A 25,192-nucleotide genomic window follows, 5' to 3' on the forward strand; every position below is an offset into this window, starting at 1 on the left:
CAAAATAGCAGAAAAGGCAGATCGTCACGTAGCTGACACTCTAATCATACCGAGCAGCTGCTGGAATGGGAGCTTCTGGAACCAGATATGTAAATAAGCACTCTCAGATTGTTGCGCTTATGGTCCAATTTTTTACATAAATCTACTTGAGCATATGCACTCCGGCTAGCCATGCTTTTATAAAAACAGCATGAGCTCAAAGCGTGAAGCCAGGAAAAGCAGATTTTCAGTGTTGAAGGTCATAAGCAGGCTTTACGCGCTACGATATCGTTAATGAATTATCGTCGGGGTCACGGTGTTTGTGACGCACATCCAGCGTCATTAACGATATCGCAGTGTGTAAAACTTAAGAGCAATCTGAAACGATTGCAAAAGAGGGCAAAATTGTTTGCTGCGGAGAGGTCGTCCTGAAATAAAAAATCGTTTTCTGCTTTTTAGCAATATTGTTTGTCGTTCCTGCGGCAGCAAACATCGCTGTGTGTGACACCGCAGGAGCGACAAACATCTCCTTACCTGCCTCCACCGGGAATGAGGAAGGAAGGAGGTGGGCGGGATGTTTACGTCCCACTCATCTCCGCCCCTCCGCTTCTATTGGACGGCTGCGGTGTGACATCGCTGTGATGCCGCATGACCCGCCCCCTTAGAAAGGAGGCGGTTCGCCGGCCAGAGCGACGTTGCAGAGCAGGTATGTGCGTGTGACGCTGCCGTAGCGATAATGTTCGCTATGGCAGCGATCACCACATATCGGCCGTACGACGGGGGCGGGTGCTATCGTGCTCGACATCGCTAGCAATTGCTAGCGTGTAAAGCCCGCTTTAGATATGAGTTTTTACAACAATTTCTGATATGTTAAAGCAGAAGCATACATAGAAATAATGGGGTCACATAGCAGACGTTTTAGCCTCCTACACATGATTAGCTAACCATGAGAACTATACTACATGTCTAATTTGAGGTATTTGCTACTATTCTTATTACTACATATTGGGATAGGATCCTGGAGATGGGAATACCCCATTAAATCTAATTTATTTTAGATATTTTAGATAGGTCATCCCTTTAGGATGGGTTATCAATCTATGTCATAATGGTGGGTGTCCACACTGATTAGCTGTTTTCAGCTTCAGCTTTCAGCCCTGGCCCAGCACAGCTCTGCTCATTGTCTAATGGCTATTCTCGAGCGCCACAGCTCAACTCCTACTATACAGTGAATGTGCGCCACCGCCGGAGCTGAAAAGAGCTGGGTGTCAGACGGTAATAAAGAAAATACTAACATCATCCGGTACATTGTGATTTCTCTTACTGTTGCCTAATATCACAGGCACTTACTTCTTCAGAACAGTAATTTCATTTTCTATGCTGCTTTCTTTTCCCTTTAGTGCTTTCTTTGGAATACACTTCACAGCAAAAAGTTTCCCAGTCAGCTTTTCATCAGCAAGAACGACTTCTGAAAATGCCCCCCTATGGAGAAAGAAAAAGCATGAAGTTAGTTATTTTACTAGACAGATCTACTATATTTACATTTACTAGACATGTAAAATGATCTTGTACTATTCAGGTCTCCCCAGATTAGAAATTCTCATTCATCTCCTCCCTTTATAGTGGCTGCTTGTTTTTCTTTTCTTATCCTCGGTAAGGCTAAGCTGATTATAGGGTGTCGAATTGTAATCTACTCAGAAACCCAGCAGCAATTGATCAATTCCCCTGCCATTATACAGTTACCTCTGAAATGAATGGCTACCTATCTAATGCACTTAAATGTCAAGTTCTGTAAATTTATGGACATCAATCTAGCCACACTCAGGCACAGGTCCTAATCAGGATATATTCCAACATAGGTTTTCTAAAGGGTACATTACACGCTGCGACATCGCTGGCGATTGCTAGCGATGTCGAGCGCGATAGCACCCGCCCCCGTCGTATGTGCGACATTTGGTGATCGCTGCCGTAGCGAACATTATCGCTATGGCAGCGTCACACGAACATACCTGTGCAACGATGTTGCTGTGACCGCCGAACAATCCCTCCTTCGAGGGGGAGGTGCATTCGGCGTCATAGCGATGTCACTGCGGCGTCACTAAGCGGCCAGCCAATAGAAGCGGAGGGGCGGAGATGAGCGGGACGTAACATCCCGCCCACCTCCTTCCTTCCGCATTGCCGGTGGATGCAGGTAAGGAGATGTTCGTCATTCCTGCGGTGTCACAAATAGCGATGTGTGCTGCTGCAGGAACGACAAACAACATCGTACCGGTGGCAGCAGCGATATTAAGGAAAGGAGCGACGTGTCAACGATCACCGTTTTGAATGATTTTGCGATCGTTGATCATCGCTTCTTGGTGTCACACGCTGCGATGTCGCTACCTGCGCCAGATGTGCGTCACTAACGACGTGACCCCGACGATATATCGGTAGCGATTTCGCAGCATGTAAAGCACCCTTAAGCATGTGTGCTCATGATGAGTATTTGACGCCGCTTGTTTTCAGTTCATCAAAAACGCAGGATCTCACTGGCGGACATATCGCCGGTTCAGCCGCTGCGGTGAACAGGGGCCCGAAGGTTCAGGGGCCCTTGCTCGCCAGTCAGTGATGAGGGCAATCTGACCTGTTGTCCAGAGCTCGAGGCTCTGGGGGGCCCTGGTCAGATTGTCCTGATCACACGCTGCGTGTCAGGTAGGGAGCGATCCTGCAGCTCCGCACAGTCAGTGCAGGCAGCGAAACGCAGGAATCTCTCCTCTGTTCCCTGCCCGGCACTTTCTCTGTGACACACGCGCCTTGATGTCGTCAGTACTGCGCGCGCGTGTCTTTTCAAAAGCTCCCGGCTGGCAGGAGAATAAACGGCCCTGCGAGGGCCTTCACAAAGAGAAGCAGCATCAGGGTCCCCTAGGAGAACAGCACTGGCGCAGCCAGGGCCCGTACAAGAGAAGAAGCAGCTCGGCGGGGGGGCCCGTACAAAGGTGCCTGAAGAGGGAGAGGTGAGTGGTGACCTGAGGAGGAGACAATGAGGAGGGGGGGTTACTGGTGACTAATATTGGGGGTGTAGTGATGTATATGGGGGAGTAGTGATGTCATTTTACAGGTGTAGTATATTGGGGTGTAGTAATGTAGTATATAGGGGTGTAGTGGTGTAGTTTGTTACAGGTGTAGTATATGGGGGTGTAGGGATGTAGTAATGGGGATTTAGTGATAGATATATATATATATATATATATATATATATATATAGAGAGAGAGAGAGAGAGAGAGAGAGAGATTTATATACAGTACAGACCAAAAGTTTGGACACACCTTCTCATTCATAGAGTTTTCTTTATTTTTGTGATTAATGCCCCCCTCCTCAGTAATGTGTATGCCCCCCAGTAATGTGTATGTCCCCAGCCTCTCCTGTGATGTATATACCGCAGTGTCTATGTGCGGCCATGTCTGTTAGTAACGGTCACCAATTGGTGCAGCACAGCCACATGCCCTAGAGTAGCTGGACGGGAGACAAGCGGGGAAGGTGAGTGAGGCTGCTGCCGGCTTCCCCATATTAATAATACCTCTAATGTGTCTGTGTGTATGATGTGTGTATGTGTGTCAGTGTATATGGCTGTGTATAGATTTATGTCTGTTTATATGTGTTTTTCTGGATTTCTCTTTAAATATGTATATGTACAGTATATATATATATATATATATATATATATATATATATATAATTATGCTGCCATAGAAGGGGGGCAGGTACAATTTCTTGCACAGGGGCCCCAAGATGTCAGTGTCGGCCCCTGCAGTATCTTATATTTGCGATTTAGAAGCATATTCCCACTGTGCTTCTGCATTTCTCAGCATAAACTGACCTGCGGTGCATGTTTTAAATCCGCAACATATCAATTTCTGTTGTGGGTACGCAGAGTTTTAAGTGCAGATTTTTCTTATACATTCGCACTAAATGTGGAATATCTACAGGTAAAAAGGCTCATATGTTTTTAGTTTATTTCCGCTTTAAAAACACATAATTATATCAATAAAGTTTTGTCAAAGCCAAATACCAGGAAGTATCAAAAACATAAAAAGCACCGGAAGTGGACGATTCTGCCATGCTGAATAAAAGTCCAGGACGTCAGAATAAATGAAACTGGATTATTGATTATTAACGCGTTTTAAAGTAAAAAATAACTCCTTCCTTGGGACAAGAACATGTCACATATTCTGAAGAAGGAGTCCATTTTGACTTTGAAACGCATTGACAATAAACCACTTTCATTTATCCTTACATCTTGGAGTTTGTTTGGATTCAGTAGCACAGCATCATCAATCTCTTGTGCTTCTTATTCATAATCCTTGTGGATACTGCAGCAGCTGTGTAATGTGACAATAGTGGTTGTGGCTCACACAACCTTATAATTTAAGCATTGCCATGCCTTGGATTTGATCCAGCAGCCTCCTGGCCTGTGGCCCTTGTCCCTCTCCACTGAGCCACAGTCAGGTTCAGTTGCTATTCAGGTTCTGAACAATTTGTCTTTGAGTTTACACATTTGGTACTCATTGCCATTCTGTTAATGGGTGTTTTCTATTATGTAATTTGGTCTGCCTTATCACCCAGCAGGTGTAGTTATTTAAAGCTTCCCTGGGTTTCCATTCCCTGCTGGTTATATTTCTAAAGTGGACCCTGCTTTGAAATATAGCCTGTTGGATTTGTGGTTTTCCTTGTTTATGATTACTTTTGGTTTACCTTGACTTACTCTGCACCTTCCGCCAGTTTTTTAAAGAGGTACATGGAACCCTCAATGGCCCTTTAAGGAGCAATTGGTCTGAGTGGTCATCTAAGTTATCCGGTCAGGGTAGTTTTAGTCTGCACAGGGGCCATTAAGGTCTATGCAGCTGGGACCTCCAGTCTGTAAAAGAACTGGGCGGGTTAGGTGCAGTAGTCTTAAGTAAAACCGTATTTTTTCATTATTTACCACGTGTGCACATAAGAGACCATAACAAGCAAATTACCTTTCTACCTATATGCTAATACTTATAGGACCCTATTGCGCTTCACCTTTATATCTTTATTAACACATGGCATACCAACAAGATACAAAAATGCAATGTCAAAAATATGATAAATATGTAATTAAAACGTACACAAAAATGCATTTAATAACTTGCAAGTAACCTAATTTACATAATAGGTGCAGAATATTTGCAACATCAAAAGCTTATTATGGCAAAGTAGCCTAAACCAGACAAATCCATTACATCACATGTGAGGGGTTAGGAAATCAGCACTTATGTAATAACTAGAAATAATTAATATTGGCGACCTTGCAAAAAACGTATATTGCCTTTAGTGTTGATAGTATCTTTTGGAAATATTATATATGTTAATTTATAGTTGGTTGTTTCTGTGCCATATGGATTACGGCTGGAATCTAAATGATTCTGTCACGTCAATGTTTTCTGAACGATATGTTATTTTATCTGAAGTCCGGGATTCTCAGCATTGCATTGGTGCTTCTATTATGGCTAATGTTTTATGAGTTGTGTATTGCTAAGTAGAATTAATATAAAATATTGAATGCATCCTCCGAACATATGTCCACAACAGAAGGGCGCCGTAGGCATATCTTTATCTAAGATGCCTTCACTTCAGGGGCTCTACCCATTGCTGGCTTTTCTTTAACTGCCATCAAAGCTAAGTCTGACTCAACAGCACATCTATAAATATAAGCATTTAGAGATCTAGACATAGCAGGCTATAGCTCGTCCTATCCACACAAATGGGTTTTATACAGATGCACGTACTTGAAATGAGCTTATAAGTGAACAGAATATAATGCAGTACAAGGAAATCTATACATCACATTCCAGCATGTGTGAACAGGATATTCTGTCCATTGTGGCATATGGTACACCAGGGGCACCCTTTGTGCCTTCAATCCTGCCAGGTCATGTCAGAGGTGTGGAATTGGCTCTAATTTCTGTAATAGGATTTCCAAAACCAGATTCTATCACTATGCCTTATTTATAGATAATGGCACCTACAATACAGTAAACCCTAATTTCTTGCACAGATGATTAAATTACAGCTACTTCCAGCCACCACTTGGGGGAGTTTCAGAGCCTTCTGCATATTGTTTTAAAGGGAACCTACAACCATTTTTTGACCTTATGAACAAATGCCACCATCTTTAACTGTTCCTATGCTGCATTCCTCAAACGTGTCTATCAGCACCTGACTCCCCTGCCCCCAAAATATAATTTGATGTGCTCCAGCGCTGTGTTACGGTTGCTGCGAGCACTGGAGACTAAGTCCAGATTTCTTGCTACTGCACATGTGCGAGCACTGGAGACTAAGTCCAGATTTCTTGCTACTGCACATGTGCGAGCGCTGGAGACTAAGTCCAGATTTCTTGCTACTGCACATGTGCGAGCGCCGGAGACTAAGTCCAATCTTGGAGCCATTGCACATGTGCGGGTGACATCATCGCTGACACGAGGTCACATGTTTCTGACACCTTCTATGCCGATTGGTCGCTGGTCATGTGCTTGTGACGTCTTGCTCGGTGATAGGCCAGCATGACGTCACTCCTGTCATTCTGGCAGCGGATTGGCTCTGGTGTCCTCCATCTTGGATGAGGCACAGAGTCTATATAAGACCCTGACACACGCCGCATGGTGCTCAGTCCTCTTGGTTCATGCATATGAGTAGACGCTCTGTGCGCGTTCCTCTAGGCATTCCTCTGTCTATGCTAGGTGAGCGCTACCGGCAGGGTAGCGTTCTTATACCTTACAGCTTTGGCTGCTGTCCGTATCCTTACCTCTTAGGGGAGCGGACATAGGCAGGTGCCTGAGGCACATGGTCTGGCTGGGCCTTGTGATTCTACTCGTAGGTGGACGTTGCCGCTAGGGTAACGTTCCTTATACTGCGTCTGGCAGTTGTTCGTATCCTCGCACACTAGGGGAGCGAACAGAGGTAGGAGCTTTGTGCGGCTTACGCTGCTGTTCGTCTCTTTTGCACCACTAGAAGAGCGGACCTAGGCAGGTGCCATATCTAGTGGTTCGTGTCCTCGCACACTAGTGGAGCGAACGCAGGTAGGAGCTTTGTGCGGCTTACGCTGCTGTTCGTCTCTTTTGCACCACTAGAAGAGCGGACCTAGGTAGGTGCCATTTCGCACACATTGCCTTTGTCTCTGTGATTATTAACAGAGATCATTCCACACACCCTCCAAGTAAGGGAGGAATTGCTTTACTTTCTTATTATATCCTTCTGTGAGTTAACAGAGGTATTGCACTCTGCCATAGTCTGCAGCAAAGTCTTTGCACGGTGGACCCTGACTGTCTGATACTCCTTTCGGTTATTATCAGACAGCCCCCCGTAACATTAGGACTGAGCCAAGGGTCTGGCAGTTATGGCAGAATATCAGCAGTTACACCGTTACATACAAGTACTTGAGTCACGGCTCAAGAGTATAGAGGATAAACCTCAGACCATGGTGACATCTGCACATGATCCTCGACTTGCTCTACCAAACAGATATTCTGGCGATGCCAGATCATGTCGTGGTTTCATTAGTCAGTGTCAGATACACCTAGAGGTTAACTCTTCTCGCTTCTCTACGGAGAGGTCCAGAGTAGGCTTTATCATCTCCTTACTTCAGGACAAAGCCTTAGAATGGGCGACTCCCCTATGGGAGCGCTCTGATGTGGTTACTCTGAGACATCAAGACTTTCTTGATGCTCTTAAGGCGGTATTCATGGGTCCGCAGGTTACCCATGATGCGGCCCTGAGACTGTTAGATCTATCTCAGGGTTCGTTATCCACTAGTTCTTATGCCATTGCTTTTAGAACTCTGGTGGCAGAACTAGATTGGCCAGAGAAGGTGTTGATTCCTATCTTCTGGAGAGGGTTGGCAGGCTATGTCAAGGATGCCCTTGCTACTCGTGAGGTCCCTGCTTCTCTGGAGGACTTGATCACAGTAGCAACGAGGATCGATATACGCCATAAGGAACGTAGACTCGAGGTCTCTTCCTCACGCCCTAAGCATCGGGCTATTCCAGTTGTTGAGGGTCCACTACCATCTTCCTCAGCATCTGAAACATCTCCCACTCCTATGGAGTTAGGTCATACGTTCTCCAGACTACGCAAGTCTGGTCCTCCTATATGTTACGTATGTCGTCAGGCTGGGCACTATGCCAACAAGTGTCCTAGTCGTCAGGGAAACTCCCTGGCCTAGTAACCATTAGAGGGGGGTTACTAGAGACGTCTTCTGCACCCTCTAAGTGTTGTATCCCAGGTCAGCTCTCGTTATCTGAGAATACATGGCCTATTATGGCTTTTGTGGATTCCGGAGCTGACGGGATTTTTGTGTCCTCAGGATTTGTAAAGGGACACAATATTCCATCTATCATGTTAGAGGCGCCTATTCCTGTCCGTGTTGTTAATGGAACTATGTTGTCTGACTCCATTACATTGAGGACAGTTCCCTTGCGCCTTTCCCTGTCTCAGGGTCACATAGAGGAGATTTCTTTTCTTGTTTTACCTGAGGGTATAGACGACGTCCTTCTGGGTCTTCCATGGCTTCGGACTCATGCTCCTCACATTGACTGGGAGTCTGACAGCATTATTAGTTGGGGTTCGAAATGTCAGTCCCGATGTCTTCCCTTACCACCTAAGGTCGTTGCGGTTGCATCAACTGATCTCTCTCCCATACCTACACCCTATTTGGATTTCGCTGACGTGTTCTCCAAACAGGGTGCTGAGGTTCTTCCACCCCATAGGCCGTATGACTGTGCCATAGACCTTATCCCAGGTTCGGTTCCACCTAAAGGCAGGGTTTACCCCCTGTCGATACCTGAGTCGGAGGCCATGTCGACCTATATAAGAGAGAGCTTAGAGAAGGGGTTCATTCGTAAGTCTGTCTCTCCCGCGGGAGCTGGGTTTTTCTTTGTTCGGAAGAAAGAGGGTGATTTGCGTCCCTGCATAGATTACAGGGGTCTCAACGCAATCACAATAAAGAACAAATACCCATTACCTTTAATTTCGGAGCTCTTTGACAGACTGAGAGGAGCTCAAGTTTTTACGAAGTTGGATCTGCGGGGTGCGTATAACTTGGTACGAATTCGAAAGGGTGACGAATGGAAGACCGCTTTTAACACCCGAGACGGTCACTATGAATACCTCGTTATGCCTTTTGGGTTATGTAATGCACCCGCAGTATTTCAGGACTTCGTAAATTATGTGTTCAGGGATTTACTGTTATCCTCAGTAGTGGTGTATCTGGACGACATCCTGATTTTTTCTCCTGATCTGGAGACTCATCGTCAGGATGTCGTTCGTGTCCTTTCCCGTTTAAGGGAGCACTCATTGTTTGCTAAACTCGAGAAATGTGTATTCGAGCAGTCCTCATTGCCTTTTTTGGGTTACATTATCTCACAAGAGGGTCTGGCTATGGATCCTGCGAAGCTCTCTGCTGTCCTGCAATGGTCCGAACCTCATTCCTTGAAGGCGGTGCAACGCTTCTTAGGATTCATAAATTATTACAGGCAGTTCATACCCCATTTTTCTACTTTGGTGGCCCCTTTGGTGGCCTTGACTAAGAAAGGTGCTAATCCCAAAGCCTGGTCTACTGAGACATCTCAGGCTTTTGAGGCAGTAAAAAGACACTTTTCAACTGCTCCCGTTCTTCAAAGACCCGATGAGAGTAAGCCCTTCCTCTTAGAGGTTGATGCCTCTTCAGTGGGTGCTGGTGCGGTCTTGTATCAAAAGAACGGTGCAGGTAGAAAAAGGCCGTGTTTCTTCTTTGCTAAAACCTTTTCACCGGCAGAGAGAAACTATACCATTGGGGATAGGGAACTGCTCGCCTTGAGATTAGCCTTGGAGGAGTGGCGTCACTTGCTGGAAGGAGCGAAACATCCTTTCCAGGTCTATACAGACCATAAGAATCTGACGTACTTACAAACCGCTCAGCGTCTGAATCCTCGCCAAGCCCGCTGGTCCTTGTTTTTCTCCCGCTTTCACTTCTCCATCAACTATTTGTCTGGGAGTAAGAATAACAAGGCAGACGCCCTGTCTCGCTCTATGCTTTCTACCCAGGAAGAGATTGACGAACCTCGTCTTATCCTTCCCTCCAGGGTTTTTCATACGCTCTCCCCTGTGACGTTAGACCAAATCCCACCGGGCAAGACCTTTGTTCCGCCTGATCGACAGAATGATATACTGTCATGGGCCCACACCTCAAAGGTGGGTGGGCATTTTGGTATTAGGCGGACACGAGAGTTACTGGAGAGGTGGTATTGGTGGCCACACTTAGCCAGCCACGTCAAGAGATATGTCGGTTCCTGCTACTCGTGTGCTCGCAACCGTCCATTACGGCAGAGACCGGCTGGGCTCTTGCATCCTTTACCAGTGCCAGATAGACCATGGGAGGTGGTAGGCATGGACTTTGTGGGTGATCTTCCATGTTCACAGGGACATAGATTTGTGTGGGTCATTACGGACCATTTCTCCCGGATGGTTCATCTCGTACCGTTATCGAGAATCCCATCTTCCAGGGTACTAGCCAAACTATTCCTCAAGCATGTCTTTAGGCTTCACGGGATGCCAGATCGTATCATTTGTGATAGAGGCCCGCAATTTACTTCCCGTTTCTGGCGAGATCTTTGTAGCCTTCTGCAAATTGAGTTGAATCTCTCTTCGGCATACCATCCGGAGACCAATGGTTTGGTTGAACGTACCAATCAATCTATGATTATATACCTTCGACACTTTGTTGCTGAGAACCACGATAACTGGTCCTCCCTCCTACCCTGGGCAGAATTTGCCCTTAACAATTCGCTGGCTGAGGCCACTGGGCAGACACCGTTCGTACTCAATAATGGGCAACACCCTAGGGTACCAGTACCGTTTCCCGCTGCTGCACCTCCTCCTCTTGTGGCCGACTGGGCAACTAATGCCAGAGAGGTTTGGGATCGGACTCAAGAGTCGATCCAAGCAGCTAAGGACCGTATGAAGACGGTGTCCGATCGGTTTCGTCGCCCGGCTCCTGTCTTTTCTCCAGGGGACTTTGTGTGGCTCTCTGCAAAACACGTGAGACTTAGAGTGAGCTCTGTCAAATTTGCTCCTCGCTTCCTGGGTCCTTATGAGGTTCTTCGACAGGTAAATCCTGTAGTCTATCAATTGAAGTTACCTGTCCATCTTAGGATTCATGACAAATTCCATGTCTCACTGCTAAAGCCGGCTATTTTACCTCACGCTCGTGAAGTGCACTCTCCTGCCTCTGATTCCTCTCGCTCTAGCTATGAGGTACGAGCCATAGATGGTTCTAAGATGGTTAGAGGGCGCAGGTTCTTCTTGATAGATTGGGAGGGCTATGGCCCGGAACATCGCTCTTGGGAGCCTGAGGAGGCTGTCCATGCTCCCGACTTAGTTGCCGATTATCTGCGTCGCCGGGAGGGAGGCCCTTGAGGGGGAGGTACTGTTACGGTTGCTGCGAGCACTGGAGACTAAGTCCAGATTTCTTGCTACTGCACATGTACGAGCACTGGAGACTAAGTCCAGATTTCTTGCTACTGCACATGTGCGAGCGCTGGAGACTAAGTCCAGATTTCTTGCTACTGCACATGTGCGAGCGCTGGAGACTAAGTCCAGATTTCTTGCTACTGCACATGTGCGAGCGCCGGAGACTAAGTCCAATCTTGGAGCCATTGCACATGTGCGGGTGACATCATCGCTGACACAAGGTCACATGTCTCTGACAACTCTTATATGCCGATTGGTCGCTGGTCATGTGCTTGTGACGTCTTGCTCGGTGATAGGCCAGCATGACGTCACTCCTGTCATTCTGGCAGCGGATTGGCTCTGGTGTCCTCCATCTTGGATGAGGCACAGAGTCTATATAAGACCCTGACACACGCCGCATGGTGCTCAGTCCTCTTGGTTCATGCATATGAGTAGACGCTCTGTGCGCGTTCCTCTAGGCATTCCTCTGTCTATGCTAGGTGAGCGCTACCGGCAGGGTAGCGTTCTTATACCTTACAGCTTCGGCTGCTGTCCGTATCCTTACCTCTTAGGGGAGCGGACATAGGCAGGTGCCTGAGGCACATGGTCTGGCTGGGCCTTGTGATTCTACTCGTAGGTGGACGTTGCCGCTAGGGTAACGTTCCTTATACTGCGTCTGGCAGTTGTTCGTATCCTCGCACACTAGGGGAGCGAACAGAGGTAGGAGCTTTGTGCGGCTTACGCTGCTGTTCGTCTCTTTTGCACCACTAGAAGAGCGGACCTAGGCAGGTGCCATATCTAGTGGTTCGTGTCCTCGCACACTAGTGGAGCGAACGCAGGTAGGAGCTTTGTGCGGCTTACGCTGCTGTTCGTCTCTTTTGCACCACTAGAAGAGCGGACCTAGGTAGGTGCCATTTCGCACACATTGCCTTTGTCTCTGTGATTATTAACAGAGATCATTCCACACACCCTCCAAGTAAGGGAGGAATTGCTTTACTTTCTTATTATATCCTTCTGTGAGTTAACAGAGGTATTGCACTCTGCCATAGTCTGCAGCAAAGTCTTTGCACGGTGGACCCTGACTGTCTGATACTCCTTTCGGTTATTATCAGACAGCCCCCCGTAACACGCTGTATAAATGAGCGTGTCCAGTCCGAAGGATGTCCTCGCTGCGGCGTTTGTCTCTCCTCTCTACTGCTAATCGTGTCCTCCTGCTTTGATTGACATGAATGACGCATCCTGCATCATCCACATAAACAAAATCTCGCACCTGTGCATGAATGCGATGATGTGGCTACTGGGCATAAATAGAAATGGCCACTTTTATATGCTAAATATCTCAGTTTTTCTTAGATTTTCTTTAGCAGTAATGCATGTCTATATTATTACATTCATGGTTTGCATGCTTTAGCATTTCAGAGTGCAACTGTCTTTTTTATCATTATATGTAATGTTCAGTTATGCACCTGTTCAGATTGAATGTTAGGAAGTGCCGTCAGTCTTTTTGGTCTTCTCGAGCAGTGACGCTGGTCGGAGATCGTTGAGTGTGCTTCCCTACCTATGTACTTTTCAGGGTTTTTTTCTAATGCAAGACATATGATATACAGCATATAGTTGTAGATGTTTGTACTCTTTTTGACAGTGTATCTTCTGGGGGGGAGGGGTTTGGTTTCCTTATAAATGTATGATCATGGTGTAAAAACTGCTGTATAATAATAGAATGAACTGTTAATAATGTACATTGTCCCATTTGTATGTTGTCACCACCGGATGGAACAACCCAGATAAATATAGGATTATGACTTAGCTTAAGGCCCAGTCACAGTAAACAACTGACCAGTGATCCCAACAACGGTACAACCGGATAGGGATCGCTGGTAAGTTGCTAGGAGGTCGCTGGTGAGATGTCACATTAAGCGACGCTCCAGCGATCCCACCAGCAACCTGACCTGGCAGGGATCGCTGGAGCGTCGCTACACGTGGAAGCATGCTGCGCTTGGTAACTAAGGTAAATATCGGGTAACCAACCCGATATTTACCTTGGTTACCAGTGCACACCGCTTAGCGCTGGCTCCCTGCACACCTAGCCACAGTACACATCGGGTTAATTACCCGATGTGTACTCTGCTACGTGTGAAGGCAGCAGGGAGCCGGCTTCTGCGGATGCTAGTAACCACGGTAAACATCGGGTAACCAAGAAGCCTTTCCCTTGGTTACCCGATATTTACCTTCGTTATCAGCGTCCGCCGCTCTCACACTGCCAGTTCCGGCTCCCTGTTCCCTGCACTCCTAGCCACAGTACACATCGGGTTAATTACCCGATGTGTACTCCAGCTACGTGTGCAGGGAGCAGGGAGCCGGCACTGACAGCTGAAAACGGCGGACACTGGTAACGAAGGTAAATATCGGGTAACCAAGGTAAGGGCTTCTTGGTTACCCGATGTTTACCGTGGTTACCAGCGTTCGCAGAAGCCGGCTCCCTGCTCACTGCACATTTAGTTGTTGCTCTGTCGCTGTCACACACAGCGATGTGTGCTTCACAGCGGGAGAGCAACAACTAAAAAATGGTCCAGGACATTCAGCAACAACCAGCGACCTCACAGCAGGGGCCGGGTTGTTGCTGGATGTCACACACAGCAACATCGCTAGCAAGTTGTGCCTCAGCAGCGATGTTGCTTAGTGTGACGGTACCTTTAGACTACTGTCTGGGAAGATTGAAAAGAGTTTTGCTATAATTTATCAACTGGATCCTATTGAATGCGAATACTAAATTGACTGAAAGTCAATGATTACTTTACTGAGGGCCATTACAAGAAAGACAGAACAACTTCATTTAGAAATCTTATCCACTTTGTTTGATCTGTATGCAAATCCCCAGCAATGAGAAATAAAAGTGGTGAGTGGTGATTGATGTTATAGGCAACAATTCTAGTTTTTATCCATGTTTTCCACTGTGTTTGGATATTGGATATCATGAATTTTGCATCAAAATGTCAAACAATTGCAGAGGTAAATGCACACATCAAAATTACTCAGTAAAATCCTGTCTGTTCACAAAGTGAAGAGTGGAAGAAAATAATTTGCTAAAGGGCTTGGTTCCACTTCAGTTTTGCATAGATTAGTGCAATCCAAAAAACATTGGATTGCGCTCACTGTAGTGTAAAACTATGGGGCAGGGTCCATCTGTGATTGATCTCTCATGCCATAGCGGCATGCGGAATGAATCGCAACATGCTGCGTTTGGCAGCGAGTCTCGGCTCACGCACCCCCATACAAGTCAATGGAAGCATGTGAAACCTCGCATTGCACTCGCATGAAATCCCGAGTGCAGTGCAATGAATGCAGAGACAGGAAGTGGAGGAGATGGGGAGAAAGTGCTCCCTCCCTTTCATATGATCGCAAAATCACATCAGTCGCATGACCCTTGGTCAACACCGGCTGCAGCGGGTCATTGGCATAATAGCTTCCGGAGCGCTCGCAAAAGAAGCGGTACACAAGTGGAACCGAACCCAAAAGCTAATCATGATTCCCTACAGACTTTTTTGTTTTGTACGATTTTTCTTTGCTTTTGGTGTGTATTTTGGGTCCATGGCTGTTTTTGGCATTTTCCATTAGGCTTTATTAGGCCATGTTCTCATGTTGAGTATTTGGTGAGGTTTTTTTACCTCAGTATTTGTAGCCAAAACCAGGAATGGCACAATCAGAGGAAAAGTAGAATAGAAACATGGGCACTAATTCTGTATTTATTACCTACTCCTGGTTTTGGCCACAAATACTGAGATAAAAAACTCACAAAATACTCAATGTGTGCACATGGTCTTACAAATACTGAGGTAAGAAACTCACCAATAGTGTGTGTACGTGGCCTTAAAGGATTTTAAAGCTGCAGAAAAAAAATGAACCAATAGCAAAAATAAAAATAAATGAAAATTACCCCAAAAAACAGCTTGTAAAACACAATATACAGTGGACTAATGAGTATGGACTATGGACTAATCCCCCTATTGGTGAATGCACTATATACATATATCACTATGTACCAAGGCAGGAATTAATAACAATCTATTAGAAAACTAAAGTATCAATTGCTAAATAGAGAGATATGACAAATCCCATTAGTTCATATTTAGATTAAAAAAAAAACAACTTATATTTTGTCCATAGATCCATTTGGCTGCAGATCCGCAGAGAAAACCTGCAGCAAATCTGTGAAGTAATGATTTTAAGTCCTGAAATATGTTTTCCGCAGAAAATCCTCAACAAATCTGGAGGAGGATATTTGCACCCTGTGTAACTGGTGCAGTTTTTTCCAGAGCACAATCTGCGCTTCTTATATTCGGTCTTTGATGTGGATTTTGTGTATTTGCCTCAGATTTTTCATACAACCGACATCCTGTAGAATATAAAACCTTCCACGCAGGTCAGTATCAGATTGGAAATCCTCAGCAACTTGTCGTTGTGTGATTTGTTATTGCTGTACACTATTTTATGGAAAACTCTATGCACACAAATTTGAAAGGAAAATCTGCACCAAATGTGAAATGTGTGAACTTACATTTAAAGGGAATAAGTGACCTCGGAAAGTATTTAATTGCCAATATAGCTGCTTGGTTGTGTTATTGAAAATTGAAAGTATGGCTACCAGTAGAAGATTAGTTATTTCCTCCCAGGAGCCGCCAGCTTTCAGTCATGGGGGAGAGTGATTACAGTCATCGCTCACTGAGCAAAATTGTCAATCAAAGTTGAGTTATAGGTTGAACTTGATGGACTTATGTCAACCTTCAACTTTAAGAGCTATCAAAATGCCAGGCATGCTAACAGCCTCAACTCACAGAATAGTAAGCAGGACTATGAGTGATGATAATAGCTGCACCATACATGCCCCCAAGACTGAAAGCCAGCGGGTCCTGGGAAGAAAATTTTCTCTAGGTAGCCGAACTTTCAGTAATTCAGCCAGGCAGTATTGTATCATTATTTACCAGCAGGTTCCCTTGAAGATGTACTTTTCAATTTTCTATCACAGCAGACATGCAGTATGTACCATACTGTTGTAAATGTTTGCAATCTTTTTGTAATTCTAAAGTTTTCTTTTTCTTTTTTCATTTAAAAATCTATATTTAATTTGTAATTTGCCATCTTTTTGCATTGTTAGATGTATTAGAGTTACTGAGGCAGAAAACAGTAACAGACTAAGTTGTATATATTTCTAAAGTGCTGACTTATCAGCGCAAAATGTGCTGAGTTGAGACTCTCATTTTCCACTGCGCTGACCCACAAGCACTGTGCCGGGTGTAAACTGGCTTATGTTTCACCAGTCAATCGTCACCTATTCACTTCTCTGTGGCTTGCTTCAATCTCATATCTGCTCCATGTTAAACAAACTATTGTTACAGAAAACAGTTTATTTATTCATTTGAGTTTTTGCTGCCTTAATATTTAATGAAAGAAGAATAAGTAGACTTGGCATTCACGCTCAAAAGATCAGATCCAGAAAATATTTGGCAACGTAATAAGGTATCCTGGCTCTGAAACGGGAAATTATGGTAGAATGACAATTATTTGTACTTTTAGACTAACTTGTTTTTTTTATTCAATGTTCGGAGAGCATGGAAATTACATAGAAAAAAAAAAAATATATATATATATACGCTATTCAAGAAATATATTGTCAAACTTAGAAAAAAATATAGTATATTCTATTCATGAAATATGTTGTCAACATATGATATCACCCATTAAAATATTAGATATGTATCACATCGTTCTGTGCGTCTGAAGCAGGGTCGGCCTGGGTAATCAGCTGATGGGCAGTCATTAGAGCCAGCGGTCGGCTAGTGTAAATGGACCTCAGGTCAACGGGTCTATGAATCAGTTCCCAGTCAAGTTGTTCGACAAAGTACATCATTGTAACTTGCTGTCACCGGAATACTTTGAAATTCCGATTTTGTTGTAAATAGAACCAACAAGTTTCCGACATGTTTATATTTTAGAAGTGAAAAGAAATTCTAAAATTTGTAAGACAAAAAAATGGATTGTGTCGCCTTATTCTGAGAACTAGCCTTTTTTTCCCACTGACGGAGTTATGTGAGGAGCTCTCCACAGTGCGGCACCCCCCTACATCTCCGCCCCCATCTCTGTCTATCACCCCACCCGTTCACTACGCTCTTCAAATGACTTTCTACTAACATCCACACTAATTCGATCCTCCCACTTCCGGATCCAAGACTTCTTCCGAGATGCACCAATCCTCTGGATCGATCGCTCTACCCCAAGAAGCTAGGACGAATCACAACTTACTTAGCTTCAGACGCACCCTAAAAACGCATCTTTTTAGGGTGGCCTACCATACTCCCTAGCCGAACTAAATTCACATAGTCCCTCGACGCCTTCTCAGAACATAACCCCACGTCAAACTCCATGGCACCCAAATGCATCTCAAGGTTCTGGCAAACTGGTCCAGGCAGCCATTATCTATCTCCCATTTCCTTGAGATGACTGGATTGTCATTGTAAATAAGCACTTGTACCTTGCCCCCCCCATCTCATTGTAGATTGTAAGCTTTCACGAGCAGAGTTGTCTTTTTTTTCCCCTCTATTTATTGTATTTTCTATAACTGTTACTTGTTTGTATATGATCCTCCTGAATTGTAAAGCGCTGTGGAAAATGTTGTAGCTATAGAAATAAAGATTATTATTATTATTATTATTATTAGCGTGCTGAGTTGTATTTTACATTTATCCCATTTTGGGGATCACTTTATTTGCATCTTTTTTGTGGAACTGCGGTGACTGGAAAAACTGAAAATCAATTTTTATTTTATTGTTTGCGTTCATCATCATTTGATAACTTATACCGCAGTATTGCAGTATATAGCATATATTGTGGTCTCTGTTGAAGCACATCCTATAACTAAGCTTCAGAAAAGTGCCAAGATGGTGGCTGCAATGGTAGCCTATAAGTCCACCAAGATCTTTTTGCGGGGGGCCAGTGGATGTTAGTGATTGACAGTGACATTTAAATAGAACAGATACCAGCTATGTATTATAGTCGGTATGTGCCCTGTATGGATTGGGCACGTGCACATTAGTCGTGAAGTACATGTATAAGAAGGTGCACTAAGAGGCTAAAACAAGGTTTAAACCATTAGTCCATTGGTGTCATTACTAGGCAATAGTATTGTCTAACTGGTAAAAAAATAATCAACTTTACTACTGTAGACATTTAAAAACTTGCTCTGTGAATATTACATTAAGGCTGATTATTAATTAAATCATTAATCATTCATTAAAGGTTCAGATTTGTCCCTTATAAGATGCGGTCACCACCAGTGAGCCCTTATATACAGCATTGTGGAGCCCTGGCCACTCTATAGAACCTAAAAAACGTCTTTTATTATACTCACCTGCGAGGTGGTCCAGTCCGATGGGCAATGCTGGTCTCAGGTCCAGCGCCTTCTCTCTTCCTGCCATTGCCGTCCTCCTTCCTAGCTCTGTGTGGATGACGCATCTTATGTCATCCACACAGAGGTCTTCCTTGCACTCCTGTGCATGCACACTTTGATCTGTCCTGCTGCAGGCAGAGCAAAGTACTGTAATGCACAGGCGCAGGGAAAGGTTAAAGACCAAATGCGCATATGTACCGCCCCGGGGCTCGGCCGGCTGCTGAGCCGCTCGGATCCGTGCTCGTCGGTGGGTGGCTCGAGCTCTCCACGGACCCGGGGGTCACGTCGCTCTGAAAAAGGGTTGGCGCTACACGTAGGGACTTCGGTGGGGAGATCCACGGCCAAAGCCGCAGTGGTTTGTAGGGGATTTAAGTTTGTGACGCCACCCACGGGTTGCGGTGAATGGATGGACACCACCGCTGCCGTTGACTAGGCTCCCGGAGACGTTGTTGCGCAGCTTGGTGTTGACCCCCTCCGTGGGTAGGGGGATGGTGGCCCCGGGGGCCCAAGGGAGGTGCTGAGGCAAGGGGACGGATGCGTGCTGGGGTGTCGGTGCGGTGTGCGGCCCGAATGCACTGTTGTACTCACTATGAGAAAACACGCTGGAGTCTCTGGTAAACCAAACAAGATGGTGAACGGTACCCGCAGCCGGCTGCAGTTTTCCCCTTAACAAGTTGGTGGTTTCCGCCTTTCTCCTGCACCTCTCTTGTGTAAAAGTTATTATTATTTATTATTATTATTTATTTATAAAGCACCATTAGTTCCATGGTGCTGTACATGAGAAGGGGGTTACATACAAAATACATATACAAGTTACAGTAGACAGACTAGTACAGAGGGAAGAGGGCCCTGCCCTTGCGGGCTTACATTCTATAGGATTATGGGGAGGAGACAGTAGGTGGGGTGTAGATGGGGCGGCAGCTCCGCACGGTGGTGGGGCGGCAGCTCCGCACGGTGGTGGGGCGGCAGCTCCGCACGGTGGTGGGGCGGCAGCTCCGCACGGTGGTGAAGCAGTGATGTCATTGAAGGTTATAGGCATTTCTGAACAGATGAGTCTTTAGGTTCCGTTTGAAGTTTGCAAGTGTAGTAGATAGTCTGATGTGTTGAGGCAGAGAGTTCCAGAAGACTGGGGATGTTCGGGAAAAGTCTTGGAGGCGATTGCATGAGGAGCGAATGAGAGAGGAGGAGAGAAGGAGATCTTGGGAGGACCGGAGATTACGTTTTGGAGTGTAGTGAGATATTAGTTCAGAGATATATGGAGGAGACAATTTGTGGACGGCTTTGTAAGTCAGTATTAGTAGTTTGAATTGGATACGATGGAAGATTGGGAGCCAGTGAAGGGACATGCAGAGAGGAGAAGCGGGGTGGTAGTGAGGCGAGAGCTGAATCAGTCGGGCAGCAGCATTAAGGATGGACTGAAGAGGGGCGAGCGTGTTAGCAGGGAGACCACATAGGAGGATGTTGCAGTAGTCGAGGCGGGAGATTATGAGAGCATGCACTAGCATTTTTGTAGATTGAGAATTGATGAAGGGACGGATTCTGGAAATATTTTTGAGTTGAAGACGACAGGAGGTGGTGAGGGATTGAATGTGAGGTATGAAGGACAAGGCAGAGTCAAAGGTCACTCCGAGGCACCGAACTTTGGGTGCTGGGGAGAGCGTGATGTTATTTATTGTAGTAGATAGATCAGGTAGAGAGTGTAGGTGAGATGGAGGAAAGATGATCAGCTCAGTTTTGGCCACATTGAGCTTTAGGAAGCGAGAGGAAAAGAAGGAAGATATAGCAGATAGGCACTCTGGGATTCTGGACAGCAGAGATATGACATCTGGACCAGAGAGGTAGATCTGAGTGTCATCGGCATATAGGTGGTACTGGAAGCCATGGGACTTTATGAGTTGTCCCAGGCCAAATGTATAGATAGAAAAAAGTAATGGTCCCAGGACAGAGCCTTGAGGGACACCAACAGAGAGAGGACGGGATGAAGAGGTTGTGTGGGAGTGGGAGACACTAAAAGTGCGGTTGGAGAGGTATGAAGAGATCCAAGAGAGGGCGAGGTCTCTGACACCAAGGGAAGAGAGGATCTGTAGTAGCAAGGAGTGGTCAACAGTGTCGAAGGCTGAGGATAGGTCTAGAAGTAGGAGTACAGAGAAGTGGTTGTTAGCTTTGGCAGTAAGTAAGTCATTTGTGATTTTTGTCAGGGCAGTTTCAGTGGAATGATGTGGACGGAAGCCGGACTGTAGGTTGTCAAAGAGAGAGTTAGAGGAGAGGTGGGAGGAGAGTTCAGCATGGACGTGCTGTTCCAGGAGTTTTGAGGCGAATGGGAGTAGCGATATGGGGCGATAGCTGGCAGCAGAGGTTGGGTCGAGGGAAGGTTTCTTTAGGATGGGTGTGACTGTTGCATGTTTAAAGGCAGAAGGGAAGGTACCAGTCGTTAAAGATAGGTTGAAGAGATGGGTTAAGGCTGGAGTTATGACTCTTATGCCTAAGCAACCGTAGTCCGCTCCCCGGCTTGCTGTGTGTCGGGAGAGCCCTGTGTGCCCGCAGACGCTGGCCCCTTGGGTCTCTATGCCTTGGCGGTGGCTTTACCCTAATGGTTGGGCTGCTGTCTTCAGTCGGGTCTTGTGTGGGAAAGGTCCTAACATCCAGTCCTCAATCAGTTGATTTGACTTAGCCTAATTGTTTCTGGGCCTCGTACTGGATCCTGGTGCTCTGGTTTCCAATCGGTTCCCCGGTTCGGTACCAGTGGGCCACCACCCATCCCTGGTCCTTGCGGTTCAACCGGCTGTAATCCCAGCTCCTGCAGGCGGCCACCACCATCTGCCTCCTTGCCAGAGGTGACTGGGCTCCAACCCAGACACCTGGTGTAGACTTTTGGCAGGCCTGAGCACAGGTCTGCCCTTGAACTTGACTCAAACTCATCTACTGTCTTTCCCGCCTCCAGGACTGTGAACTCATCGGTGGGAGGGGCTAACCACCTGGCTCCGCCCCCTGGTGTGAACATCAAACCCGGAGGGTGGTGACAAGGTTTTTGTTAGTTTGGCTGCTGTCACCTAAGGGGGGTGGGCGTGTGTATGCATGGGACTACCTGGGATGACCTGACTAGTCCAGGGCGCCACACATACCTACTACAATACTTTTCTCATCCCTCAGCAAGGCAGATGAAAGTGCGTGTGTGCAGGAGTGCATTGGAGGCCTCTGTGTGGATGATCTAGGATGCGTCATCCAAACAGAGCTGGGAAGAAGGACGGCGGACGCAAGAAGATAGGAGGCATCGGACCTGAGACCAGGGACGCCCATTGGACCTGACCGCCCCGCACATCAACATAATAAAAGCTGTTTTTTATACTATACAGAGTGGCCTGGCCACTTATATACAGTATTCTAGAATGCTGTATATAAGAGCCTATTGGTGGTGGCTGCAGGTTATAAGGAAAACTCCTGGTGACAGATTCCCTTTAATGAATGAGCAAGTATTTAATCAATGATCATCCTATATGTAAATTCATAGAGCGCATTTTTGAATGTCTGCAGTTGTAAAGTTGATTGGCACTGAGCTTGTATAGTTAGTTGTTGAGTTGCACTCTTCTGCATTGGGATATCGTTCTGCATCCTGGCATTTTGTTATTTTAAGAAATGCTACATCTAAATAATCTACAAGACTAGAGGCCTTTTTTGAAAAATGTACATGTGGCACGCACATATAATTCAGTGTTGTTATGTTTTATGTATTTCCTTCTGAAATTCAATCTAAGACATTCCTGATTGCCCTCCAGATAACTTGCTGTCCAAATAGCAACAATAAGGATTTACACTTTGGATTGTCTTTGCACCAAATCTGCTTCCTTCAATGCAAATTTATCTAAATACTTGTAGAGTAAACAGCTCACTCTTCCTGCTTTCATGCCTTGAGGAGACCAGACCTAAAGTAAAGTTACAACCAGCTATATGCATCTTTAAGTAGCAGTCAACAGTTTTTTATTTTACATCCACTTTTTTTGCAATCACTTTATGGAAAAAATCTCCTTTTACACTTCACAAAATATAAAAAATAATAGATTTTTCATATTTCCCACTTAGACAGCAGAGGAAGCTCACATTGATATTTAGTGAGGGCAAGCAACCTGAAAAACAGTCACCTACTGATGACCTCTCACCTTCCCGCTCCTTTTGGTTGAGTGTGAAAGGAGGGTGCAGTTATTTTTTTCAATACCAGATGCTGTTTGTAAAGTCCTGGGCTGCGGTCCAAAGAGTCCTGTGAATTTTTCATACAAGTGATCATGTTCTGAGAGAGGTTTTTAAATTTAAAATGGTGTCTACTCATGCATACCTCCCAAACGTTATAGATCCAGTGTGACATTCCCGAAGTGGGTGGGTTGTCCAGCTGTCCAGCAGCCTTAGCTGTAAGTCACAGGCTGTTTATCGAAGATAGGAGAATTCTCTCTGTCTACATCACTACATTCTGTTTATAGAGAATATGAATGTGGCACTCCTGTGTTCACTGCCCAAGTAGGACCGTATCCCATAAATAATCATAAATAGAAATTGGAACTCAAAATTTTGTATTGATGCAATTTGTTAAGTGCAAGCAATCCAAAATATAAATGTAGACGTTTCGGTGAACACATGACCTTCATCAGTAATGCTGCACATAAGGAAATATAAACAAAAAAATGTAGGGGTAAAGCAATAACAAAACAATAAAAATATACAAAAACCCCTTATACTTGATAATTACATAAAGAATATGTACAGATATACACCAACGAAGAGATGAAAATAATATATACAAGCAAAAATTAGGATAACTAGTTTGTTATCCTGTCCTGATGTGTCATTTGATTTTCCTGCTTGGTATATTAGTTATCCTATGTTTTGTTTGTATACACTGTGTGCAGAATTAGGCAAGTTGTATTTTAGAGGATTTTTTTTATTATTGATCAACAACTATGTTCTCAATCAACCCAAAAGACTCATAAATATCAAAGCTTAATATTTTTGGAAGTTGGAGTGTTTTTTTTTTAGATTTGGCTATCTTAGGAGGATATCTGTTTGTGCAGGTAACTATTACTATGCAGAATTATTAGGCAACTTTAATAAAAACCAAATATATTTCCATCTCACTTGTTTATTTTCACCAGGTAAACCAATATAAGTGCACAAAATTTAGAAATAAACATTTCTGACATTGAAAAACAAAACCCCAAAAAATTAGTGACCAATATAGCCCCCTTTCTTTATGATAACACTCAACAGCCTACCATCCATAGATTCTGTCAGTTGCTTGATCTGTTTACGATCAACATTGTGTGCAGCAGCCACCACAGCCTCCCAGACACTGTTTCAGAGGTGTACTGTTTTCCCTCCTTGTAGATCTTACATTTTATGAGGGACCACAGGTTCTCTATGGGGTTCAGATCAGATGAACAAGGGGGCCATGTTATTATTTTTTAATCTTTTAGACATTTATTGGCCAGCCACGCTGTGGAGTAGTTGAATGCATGTGATGGAGCATTGTCCTGCATGAAAATCATGTTTTTCTTGAACGATACCGACTTCTTCCTGTACCACTGCTTGAAGACGTTGTCTTCCAGAAACTGGCAGTAGGTCTGGGAGTTGAGCTTCACTCCATCCTCAACCCGAAAAGGTCCCACAAGTTAATCTTTGATGATACAAGCACTAACCAGTACCCCACATCCACCTTGTTGGCGTCTGAATCAGACTGGAGCTCTCTGCCCTTTACTAATCCAGCCTCTGGCTATTCCATCTTGTCCATCAAGAGTCACTCTCATTTCATCAGTCCATAAAACCTTTGAAAAATCAGTCTTAAGATATTTCTTGGGCCAGTCTTGACGTTTTATCTTATGTTTCTTGTTCAAAGGTGGTCGTTTTTCAGCCTTCCTTACCTTGGCCATGTCCCCGAGTATGGCACACCTTGTGCTTTTTGATACTCCAGTAACGTTGCAGCTCTGAAATATGGCCAAACTGGTGGCAAATGGCATCTTGGCAGCTTCACACTTTATTTTCCTCAATTCATGAGCAGTTATTTTACGCCTTTTTTGCCCAACACACTTCTTGCGACCCTGTTGGCTATTTGCCATGAAACGCTTGATTTTCCGGTAATCACACTTCAAAAGTTTGGCAATTTCAAGACTGCTGAATAACTCTGCAAGACATTTTACAATTTTGGACTTTTCAGAGCCCGTCAAATCTCTCTTCTGATTTATTTTGCCAAGGGAAAGGAAGTTGCCTAATAATTAAGCACACCTTATATATTGTGTTGATGTCAT

At 45.0% G+C, this 25,192-nt stretch overlaps 1 protein-coding gene across 1 annotated transcript in view; it reads right to left on the reverse strand.

Annotated features, from left to right (window-relative positions):
* The window catches only part of CAMK1D (calcium/calmodulin dependent protein kinase ID), a 480,336-nt gene that overhangs the window by 242,192 nt on the left and 212,952 nt on the right, over positions 1-25,192 (reverse strand). The window contains exon 2 of the mRNA XM_075345270.1: positions 1,330-1,461. Coding sequence (XP_075201385.1) covers positions 1,330-1,461 — 132 coding nt within the window. The remainder of the gene's footprint in view (positions 1-1,329; positions 1,462-25,192) is intronic.

Source organism: Anomaloglossus baeobatrachus, chromosome 4, assembly GCF_048569485.1.
Source record: "Anomaloglossus baeobatrachus isolate aAnoBae1 chromosome 4, aAnoBae1.hap1, whole genome shotgun sequence".
In the NCBI taxonomy this organism is placed as follows: domain Eukaryota; kingdom Metazoa; phylum Chordata; class Amphibia; order Anura; family Aromobatidae; genus Anomaloglossus; species Anomaloglossus baeobatrachus.